Source organism: Lontra canadensis, unplaced genomic scaffold (assembly GCF_010015895.1).
Source record: "Lontra canadensis isolate GAN:19392208 unplaced genomic scaffold, GSC_riverotter_1.0 scaffold47, whole genome shotgun sequence".
NCBI classification, from domain to species: domain Eukaryota; kingdom Metazoa; phylum Chordata; class Mammalia; order Carnivora; family Mustelidae; genus Lontra; species Lontra canadensis.
This window is the reverse complement of record NW_022631041.1, coordinates 1,002,147-1,013,441: the sequence shown is the minus strand read 5'-3', so window position 1 is coordinate 1,013,441 and position 11,295 is coordinate 1,002,147. Positions and strand designations below refer to the sequence as shown.

Below are 11,295 nucleotides of genomic sequence, written 5' to 3'. Positions count from 1 at the left end.
ATTGTACAAAAACCCTCCCTAGAACTCCTACTCCTTCATCTTTTCCTGGAGCCATAAGACTAAGCTAAATTTTCAGAAGTCAACTGTGAAGTCCCCCTAAGTCTTTTCTTCTCCATATTAAACCTCCTGGAGCATCTTCAAATGGTCCTGGTGTAAGATGGCTTCACAAATGCTCTCCTGCTTAAAAACGGGGCCTCCAGAGTGACTGTCACACTTGAAGGGGTGGTCTGACATTAAAGAATTATGCAACCAAGACCGGTCCCTAAGGTTCCCTAAGGTACACTCTGAACTTCGGGTGATTAAAATCTGTCACTGTTGGTTGATCCCTGGTTAAAAAAAATATCATTCTGGTGAGTGATAATGGGGAAGGCTAGGCATGGGTGGGCATAGGGGGCATATGGGAAATTTCCATACCTTTTTCTCAATTTTATTGTAAATCTAAAACTGCTCTTTAAAAAAAATCTTAAAAATGTTTAAGATGGCAGAAGGGAAAGACAAAAATAAATGGGGTCTTTGGTGGCACCATTGAGCGGTCACACCCAAATCAGAAATGCCTGCCTCTAGAATTCTAGTTAAGTGAGATAATTAAATATGTTTATTGCTTAAAACCAAAATCTGAAAAACAGCAATGCCTGACTTTAATTATATTCTCAGATCAAATGAGCTTAGTTGTAAGTCACAGTGCATTCTAGGCTGACTCACCCTGAAATCCCTAATTCTCATTCTCAAGGGCTGCAATTAAGCTATTCTATTTGAGACCCTAGTGTAGGATTTTATATTTATCCCTGTTAAATTTGTCCTCATCCCATTCCACGTATGGTTGCAGCCAAGAACCTTTGAAATTCTGACTCATCCTGTGTAAGGACTCCCTCTTTCAGTGGAATGTCACTGTAGATCCAGAAAACAAGTTCTTCAAACCTTCTCAGGACCCCCTGACACTGGTTCATATCCTCTCAAAAGAGATTCCCTGCCCCCCACACTGTCACACAGTGCATGCCGGGCACCCCGGAGTTAAATTTATATACACACGTGTTTTTACTTGATGTGATAAGGACTGGAAAGCCCTGCAAGAATGCGAAAGTTCAGAGGAAGTAACAGGGTGGTAAGAGGAAAGCTCACTGCCCAGCAAGTCCCTGGATTTAAAGTGATAGAGCAAGCCCGTGCAAACACGGTTTTGTAAGCTTGGAGTGTTTGGGAGTTAAAAAAGTAAACGAGGGGGAGCGCTCCAGGGTGGCTCTGTCGGTGAAGCGGCTGACTGTTGATTTTGGTGCAGGTCATGATCACAGGGTCGTGGGATCAAGTCCCATAACAGGCTCCAGGCTGAGCAGGGAGTCTGCTCAAGATTCTCTTTCTCCTTCTCCCTGCCCCCTGCCCCCACTCTGCCCCCACTCTGCTCGCTCTCTCGCTCTCTCTCCCTCTCTCAAATAAATAAATAAATAAATAAATCTTAAAAAAAATAAATGGGAAATCTGTACATTTTCTTAGAGAAAAGGGAACATACATGGCAGGTCAAAACAAACTCCCATTCACACCCATGGTTGGCCCAATCATGTCGGAGAAAGCAAAGAGTTTTTAATATCACTGACAATGTTTAAAAAGGTCTAATATTAATGCATATTAAAACACATTATCTAATTTCAATCCACTGGAGAAAGAAGAGCCATAGTCTTCTCACTCTTTCATATGTATGAGAAAGACACTTAAAGGATGAAATAGTACACGCTAATGTGAAAAGACATCTGACAAATGCCACCAATCCACGGCCACCCTGAATAAACCCCACAGGCTTGTCACTTAGGAACTAAGTCACTTACAAGCGAATATATTATATAGTCATCACTTTCACACTGTTGGAATTAGACCTATTCTATACGGTGTAAAATATGAATGAACAAATGCTCAGAGAAGGAAAGTGCTCAAGCAATCTGACTTTTCTGATTAGGCTAAAATTTTTCCCCCTCCCATTCTTGCTCTGGAAACAAAACACATGAATTTGTTCACCAACCTAACTGTAAAATAGAAAACAAGACAAAATCTTTCCGGTTTACTATTAATTCTCCTTCCACGGAACCAAAGAAGCTGAATGTACGTAAGATTTGGATTGGTACAGAACTTAAGGTGTCTCTCTTGGGATCCTTTGTCCTCCTAAAGGTGGACATCCCCTAAAGTATTTCATTTCTGTGTGAGCTTAGCTGGGAATCAGTGGCAGATGACAAACGCTCAGCAGTCTAATGCTATGTCCCAAGAAATGCTGGTAAATATATGAAAATTTGGGTATCCTCTGTGGTTATTACCTAGTTCAATCAGATTGTGGTCCAGGTCTTTAAACATCTAGTATTTAAAATGTTAAGTATTTGCTCTTTCAATGCCAAAGTAGCCTGTTAATTTCTGTTACCTGGTTGTGCCCAGTGAGAGCCATACCTGTATTCCTGCCAGAGCATGTTGGGCCAGTTTCACATTCTTGGATTCCAAAGCCAACTGGAGAGGAAGCAAGCATTTCTCCCTGGCAAACACATAAATAAGGACAACATATGAGCTCAGCAAAGCTGGCAGTCAAGTGATACAAGCCTTATGCATACCCACTACCAAATACTGCGACACACATACATAAAAACCATAACCGAGAATAAAAATGCACATGGACTTAAAAAAACACACAGCAAAAAAAAAAAAAGAAAAACAAAAAAACCAAAAAAACACCAGTGCAGAAATGAGAGCATTTCCTTGGCCACAGGAAGAGCCAACACAAGGATCCTCGAGCAATTGTTTTGGTGTACAAATTATTACGTGGCAGCAGTCTCACTAGTCTGTGCACGTGCCTCACTCTCTCGTAAATATAATTGCTACGCCCAATACACCTGGGGTGAACAACTCTAGAAAGCACCATTGATATAGATTACAATGTTTTGCTCATACCTCTTGTCTACAAAGTGAATGCATCACCACCACTACTCTGCTTCATCAATATAAATTGAAATTCTATTAACGTGTCAGTTTCTCTCCAATTCAAAATGTTCAGCAACAATTTATCATTTTTAAATTCACTTTTTAGTCTCCATCAGGTAGAGGTGCATTGTGTGATGGCTTCTCCATAAACATGTTTCCAGGACAGAAATATAAATATCAGCATCTTTAACCAATGAGAAGTCCCTGGTACCATGGGAAGGATGAAAAAGACGTATGTGGAGAGGTACTCAGATGTTTTAAAGCTTAAAAAAAGAACTGGGCACTAAAATATGTTAGGAATAAACCAAAAGAGCTGTTTAAAAAACCCATCTTTCTGTTAGAACATTCACTCTAAATAATTAAACAATATCCAAGAATTTTAATCAACCTATTATTTCCCCATGGAGCTACACTGGCACAACAAATGGAATGTTACTTAATTTTATCAGGATCCCCCACCCCCACTTAAACCACAGCAACCTCATTTTTATCTGTTTTCTATTTTCAGCATAAACTGAAAGATTCATGGAGTATGAAAGCTACAGGGTGAGGCTATGGGATTTCGTCTTTGGAGAACTAAGGGTCACTGTTGTAGAGCACAATGAAACAGAAAGTTAATTATAGCTCTGATTCCTTCCTATCAGAAGGATGTCAGGCCCTGCAGCCCTGCTGCTTTTCTGTGGATCCTCCAACAGCAGCTCAACAACAGATGAAGCAAGAGTCCCAGACCATCCTTGATGCTGGCCACAAAGACAGAACAAAGGAAGACTCCATTAAAGAGAACATGAACCTTCCCAGTCCTTCTCACCTCTCCCCTCACCAACCCAGTGCTACAATAGCTATTTTTTTGTGACAGTCTATTAACACTGCGGCCGTTTTTCATTAGACACATCCTGTGACAGATGGGTAAATTACCCAACTATGTTCCTTCCAGCTGGGGGGGCTGGAATTTTGTCACTGTACCCATTACCACCAGCTTACCTACCATTATAAGGCAAACTTGGCTATGCAGTCAAGTAAAGCAGGAGTGGCTGAATTGTTCCCAAGTTTATTTTTTTTCCCCCTTTGGTTTAATCATAACCATTTTATAAGCTGGACAAATTAACTGGAAAGGTGAACGCTGATAAGTAGAAATAACAGGCAGATGGAGTATTAACAGAAGAACCACAGAGTCTCATCTGCAAACCCTTGAAACAAATTTCCATGAGGATTCATTCACTGGAAAAGAACTTTCTGCTCATATTTGGAGTCAGATCTGCCAGTGAAGGCTCAGTACCGGTGAGCAAGTATGTAGGTCTAAAACCCCCATGGTCTCACAGCCCAGAGGAAGGAAAGTCTCTGCTGAGTGGCCCTGTGCTGCAAATGCATAAATCGCACACATCACCCACCAAGGGCACCAAACAAGAGCAGAGGCCACACTCGGCAGCCACAAGGACGCTCTGGAAATGCTGAACCTCATGACCTTTGGTAAGCAGCCCTGTGTTGGCATATAAGCAGCTACAGACTCCTATGGCTCTGCTGTCTTCAGAACTAGTCTTTGGAATCCTCATTCCACTTTCTCATTTACTTCCACATTCACACCATTTGTACCACAGACCTGAGCCAAGCTGTGGACAAATGTCAGCCCCCTCCCCCCAGGGTTGTACCATGATTCTAGCGGACATCACTGTGTGGCCTGCTTCCATGTGCTAGTCATGGTCACTGACTGAAAGATGTAGTGGTTCAGCTAGGTTTGGGCTGAATTGAAAGGTATCAGTGTTTAGGGGAAAGAATCACATAGACCCGGATTATTTTAAATTGTATGATCTCAAGATACTTAATTCTGTTGGCTCTTACTTCCCAATCCAGAAAAAGGGCATCTGACGACCAATCCTACAGGGTAGCACTAAGGAGTACAAATAATGTATCAGGGGTTGGCAAACTTTTCCATAGAGAGGCAGGTAATAAATATTTCAGGTTTTCCGTTCACGTTGTCTCTGACCTAAGTACTCAACTCTGCCATAGTTCAAGAGCAGTCGTAGATAATACAGAAATCAATAAGCATGGCTATGTCCTAATAAAAATTTACAAAAACAGGCAACAGGCCAGATTTGGCCTACAGACTCTAGTTTGACCAGTCCTGATACAGATAAAGGCAGCACAGATCATGATTTCCCGCAGGATAATAAGATCTAATCTTGTCAGAGTATGTAGAAAGATTTTGTCCAGGATATGGAGCTAACGGTCCTGGGAGGACTTTGACAAAACCAAGCTCTCTCCTACAGAGAGATCTTTTAGGACCAAGATCTCTCTTAGTAAATACTGTGTTTTGAGAAAGGAGACGGAGTTCATCTAGGTGCGAAGCCAAGGCACTCCGTCCATCCAACCATCTATTCAACCAACATTTAAGCGCCAGCAAGACACCATCAGGGTGCTCAGAAAAATCTGGCCAAAACCACAACTGAACAGATACTTGCTTTCATTTCATTCAAGGAAAGACAGAAAAAAACAAATAAAATTAGCCCTTATTTCTCTGTTTAGTATCTGTCACTTCAACCTTAAATAAGCATTCTTATCTGGTTTTACATTTGAGAAACCGGAGGTTCAGAGAGGTTCTGTAGCCTGCCCAAGGCTGTACTGCTAAAATCTATTGGATACAATCCAAATGGGATTTGACCCCCCAAGACCAAGTTCCTTCCAACACCTTTTAATCTCAAAAGATCAAAGCACAATTAGAATCAATCTGTTTCCTAACCTTTTTTGGATCATGAACGTATCTGGCACATGACCCTCTTCCTAGGAAAAGTACAGAAATCATGTTGAGGACTCATGACCACCCCCCCAAGTGCCAACTTCATATGGATCCCAGTTAAAAGCCCCCAACTTCAAGGGAAAGGACCCTGCCCAAAATGGCAGAAATTTTGATGGGTCAGGGAAGAGGGACAGGCTCCCTGACTGGGCTTAAGAATTCCGCAAGGATAGGCTTTGAAGTGATATTATGCTGAGCCCTGGGGCAGAGAAGGAGAGTGTGTCTGTGTGTGAGACTCTCTTTAAGATCCCAGGTTTCTTCTCCTCCCAGAGCCAGCAATGCCCTCGATTAGTATCACAAGCCTCAGCTCCTGACTTCAACAGGAAATGAACACATGGGAAATGAAAGAAGCTCACAGGCATGGCTGATTTCATTGTTTGCTCTGCGGTTCCGTGAAAACTCTGCTGTCTTAGTTTTTTTAAGTGATTTTAATAAAAGAGAATAACAGGCCTGTTAATTGGGTCTCAGGATGAAATTTATAATGAAGTTGCAAGGTGGCGCACACCCGGTCCCCTTTGCCCGTACTGTATTAGAATAAATCATCTTTTGATCTTTCTAGATGCTGCCTCATTGGGAAACGGGCATACCAAATATTAATATTCAGTTACACTAAGTGATTATTTTTATGCACAGGCATGTGCAAGTTCCCTCTAGCCTAATTAAATAAGGGCAATGGCCTCAGGTTCCATGTCCTGACATGCAATTATTCCTTAAAGAAGAAGAATTAGCCGTATTGCATATGCATGTGGAACTCATCATCCCACGACACTGTGTCTGGTTGCGTCAAGGAGACTAAATCTGTTTCCTTTACTGTGTTGTTAAGACCAGCGTTATAATTGGGCTAGAAGAAAGCAATGAACACGGGGCAACTGAAATAGGTCAACAGCAGGAAAGTTAGGATTTACCAAAAATCAGCTTTCAATACCAACTTCAATATGAACTTGAAGTAAAACCAAATCAGTTCCTCAATGTTGGCTGATTCCTCTTGGATGAACACAGAGACACTTTAGACTTGTAAGGTCTGCCGACTGTCCAATTCTAGGATTCTAGGATCCGAGCCATTTATTCGATAATTGCCTGAAATGCTTCATATAATAACCATGGCTCTGATCGAAAATCAGAGGCTTGTATGTGCAAATGCCCATGATCACATGTTCATCTTTCCTATTTTACTTAATTACAACTTTTGAAAGTAGAGATTTAATTGTCAACAAGGTGAAGAGATAGGAGATAACCTGTCCAAGGTCCCATGTTTGTAAATGAAACAGCTGTGATTTAAACTTGGACCCTATGTGTCTTCAAGACCCACAGCCTAGACCTCCCCAGTGCCTTCACCAGTACACAGCTCCCCACCAACTGCGGCATTAAGACACATGGCTTTAAAAACAGCAGTTCAAATGATTCCCAAGTAAAAAGACTGGGGCAGGCATCAAACAAGTGATGTAAATTACCTTATTTTGAGTGACCATTGATGAAGCAATGCATTATATTTGACAGCTGGTATGTAGTTATAAGAAGGTATAGACAGTTTAGATGCATGGAAAAGTGTGGCTTTAAAACCAACTGCTGAGTTCAAGCTATAGCCATCCACTTTTCCTAGGGGCCACAGACATTCCTAATTTTAGTTCAGGAGGTTTTTTTCACTGCTTCCCCTCCGCCCTTGTGTGACACTTGGGACTTTATTATTCGTGTTTATGAATACCGAGGCTGTAAAGAGTTTATATCAACACCAATGAATTTTCATTGACTAAGGTTCACCAGGGCCAATTCTATGGAACCAATTGGAATTTAATTGGTTCCTTAATTCACTTCCTCTGCTGTGCTGTTAAATAGGTTTCCACTGTATCGTGATTTTCATTTCTATTTTAATAAAATTATTTTTATCAGTATCAATCTTTTATATTTTATACCAAAGATTAGATTCACCCTCTAGGAACTTCTTTAGGCCCTATGAATGCGACTTTGAGCAACATAAAATTCCTTCTCTCCTGCAGCCCTTCAAGATTTCTTAGCAAGCCTCCTGCAATTATTAAGTTGAGCACATGAAATTACCATTTTTGCAGGTTGGAAAGGGTTGAATATCAGCAATTTTATATGATTTAATCTATTCTAAAAATCCCAAATAATATAATATGGTTATGCTCATATTTTCTCTCAAAATAAATATTTTCACTATCATTTTGTGATAAAATGTTTACACGTACCTAAAAACATTCAAACAGTACAGAAGAACAGATAGCAATGAAAGTCAGTTAAGGTACTCTCTAAGAGTGAGCTGAATGTTGGTGATGCGTGTTTTTAGACAGTGGCATGGGGGAATCTTTTTTTTTTATACTTTCTATTTCTATCAATTTTTATATAACTCTAGAATATACTTGCATAATTTGAACAAAATACTTTTTAAAGCCATAAAGCCATTGGCTCCTTACAAAAATAACCATCATTGCATTTCCTTCTGTTCAGCTCAAAAAGGTGAGTGCCTTTGCTTGTACTTAGGCAAAATATTAAATATGGAACTGAACTTTCTCCCATTTCTTACTGGTACTCACACTGACAATCCATGTATTCTTATTTTATTATTACTATTATCATTATTTTTAGAGACAGAGAGAGAGCACGCACGCATGCACACACATGACTGGCTGGGGAGGAGGGGTGTGATAGGAGAGAGAGAGAGAGAATCTTTAGCAGGCTCCACACCCAGCATAGAGCCCAATGACGTGGGGCTCGATCTCATGACCCTGAGATCATGACCTGAGCCAAATCAAAGAGCTGGACATGTAACTGATTAAGCCACCCCGGTGCCCCATTATGGTCCATATATTCTTTATAGCAATTATACCTGCTGTTGTTGTTGTTATTGTCGTCCATAAAGAAAGCCTCCATTTATACAGATAGGCCACACTATGAAAATTGATTTGCTTTTGTAATGAAAAGCATACTTAATTGCTTGTAGTTGTCCATCAGTTGTCTGAAAAGTTGTAAATACTATCTGGATTTTTTAAAAATTTAATTAAAAAATTTTTTTATTATGTTCAGTTAGCAAACATATAGAATATCATTAGTTTTTGATGTAGTGTTCAGTGATTCATTAGTTGCCTATAACACCCAGTGCTCATCATAACGCATGCCCTCCTTGATACCCATCACCGAGCTACCCTATCCCCCAAGCCCCTCCCCTCAGAAACCCTCCATTTTGGAGTCCAGAATCTCTCATGGTTTGCCTTCCTCTCTGATTTCTTCCCATTCAGTTTTACTTCCTTCCCCTGTGGTCCTCCATGCTATTCCTTGTGCTCCACATGAGTGAAACCATATATAACTGTCTTTCTCTGCTTGACTTATTTCACTGAGCATAATCCCCTCCAGTTCCAACCATGCCTAGGTAAATGGTAGGTATTCATCCTTCCTGATATCGGAGTAATATTCTATTATATATATGAACCATGTCTTCTTTATCCATTCATCTGTTGAAGGACATCTTGGCTCCTCCCACAGTTTGGCTATTGTGGACATTGCTGCTATGAACACTGGGGTGGATGTGCCCCTTCTTTTCACTACGTCTGTATCTTTGGGGTAAATACCTAGTAGTGTAATTGCTGGATCATATTGCACTTACAGTAGCACCAAAACCCAGAAGATACCTAGGAACAAACCTAACCAAAGAGGTAAAGGATCTATCATTTAGAAACTACAGAACACTTATGAAAGAAATTGAGGAAGACTCAAAGAAATGGAAAACATTCCATGCTCATGGACTGGAAGAATAAACATTGTTAAAATGTCTAAGCTGCCCAGAGCAATCTATACTTTCAATGCCATCCCTACCAAATGCCACTGACATTTTTCACAGAGCTGGAACAAAGAATCCTAAAATTTGTATGAAACCAGAAAAAAACCTGAATTGCCAGGGGAATGCTGAAAAAGAAAACCAAAGCTGGGGATATCGTGACACCTGACTTCAAGCTATATTACTACCTGGATTTTACCTTTGCTATCTGATAGATCTGATGGCTCCTCCTCTCTAGTAGATGGGTGTATGAATGGAGGTAGGTTAAATTTGTTCAAACTCTAGAATTTACCTTGAAAATCATATTTTTCTAACATATAAGAGCCAAACTTATTTTCTTCACATTTTTTAAAATAAAAGAAGTCAATTCAGAAGAAAAAAGCTGCAAAAGAATAGAAAGTAACAAACACAAAACATTATCTTGTTACATTCTTGTGATGGGACAATGGTAAACCCATTTACCTTTTTAAAATACAGAACAGGATGGGTCAAGAAAACAATTACATAAAGGAGAATGCATTTTTATTTATTTTGAAAATAACTTTTTCCAGTTTTATTGAGACTTACTGACCTATACCATATTAATTTTAGGTGTATGGCATAATGATTTGAAATATATGTATACTGCAAAATGATAGCCACAGTAAGTAGTTAACAGCTAACACCTCACATAGTTATATTTTTTTCTTGTGATGAGAACTTTGAAGCCTCTTAGATGAGAACTTTGAGGCCTCTCTTAGAAACTTTCAAATACACAACAGTGTTGTTAATTATAGTCACCATGCTGTACATGACATCTCAGAACTTAATTATCTTTGGAAAAAAATGAAAAACACATCATGGTTTGATATTTTCCCCCACAATCTGGTAATACTTCTGCCATAAGATATACATTCTGTGTAATTAAGTAGAAAAACATTAAATTTTTTTTTTTTAATTTCTAGAGGAAAAGAGACATGAAGTCCACACTCATCACAAGGGAGGCTGCTCTAGAATTTATCTTTTTCTATAACTATTGAGTGTTTATTACGTTCAGGGCATTGTACTGGGCACAGAGTACAGAACAGAGGGAAAAGCAGACATCATTCCTGCCCAAGATAGGGACAAGTGTCAGTTCAACCTTCTGATCTTCAAAAAGAAAGAAAATGACTGACAGTGTTAGCATCAAGGCTATTAAGGTGAGCTGAGCCTATAAAGACAAGAGAGTCCAATAAAAGGATCAAAGCAAGTGGCCTTCTCTTTCCACCAGACACAAACGTTGTATTAGACACAACATATTGGTTTTTCTTTGGCTCGAGTGTTCTGTCAACAGCCGGCCAGACGATCTAATTGATACATGAGGGAGGAGCCCCGCTAGTGTAGAAATGCCATTTATTAATAAAGGCTTTAGTATGCTGGGCACCAATTTAAGAGCTTAGGTTATAATATAATCTGCTTTAAGCTTCATGCCAAGCCAATGAGAAGGGACAAAAAATACTGGCATTTATCGATAAGGGACAGGAGCATAAGAGAGAAAATCTCACTCCTGGAAATGAGGTGGGGCACAATAGGAGCCGTGACCTCAAGCTCCTTGGCCCCAGAGGACCTTAGTGGTTACCATTTGTCACTCTCGAACCCTGTTCCAAGACAGGGTTAAGCATTTTACACCCAGTAAGCCTGTGGAGGACCTTTCATGAAAGACAAAGGAACAGCCCAGCTCCTTTCTTCCTGTCCATTGTCAATCCAATATTTCCTCACATCATTCCCCATGTCAACCATTTACACACGGACTTGT

General features: G+C 40.0%; 1 protein-coding gene across 3 annotated transcripts in view; it reads right to left on the bottom strand.

Annotated features, from left to right (window-relative positions):
• ARFGEF3 (ARFGEF family member 3) overlaps positions 1–11,295 on the bottom strand; it is a 173,992-nt gene that overhangs the window by 128,363 nt on the left and 34,334 nt on the right. For all 3 annotated transcript variants that reach the window (XM_032873025.1, XM_032873027.1, XM_032873026.1), the window contains exon 3: positions 2,422–2,503. In XM_032873025.1, coding sequence (XP_032728916.1) covers positions 2,422–2,503 — 82 coding nt within the window. The remainder of the gene's footprint in view (positions 1–2,421; positions 2,504–11,295) is intronic.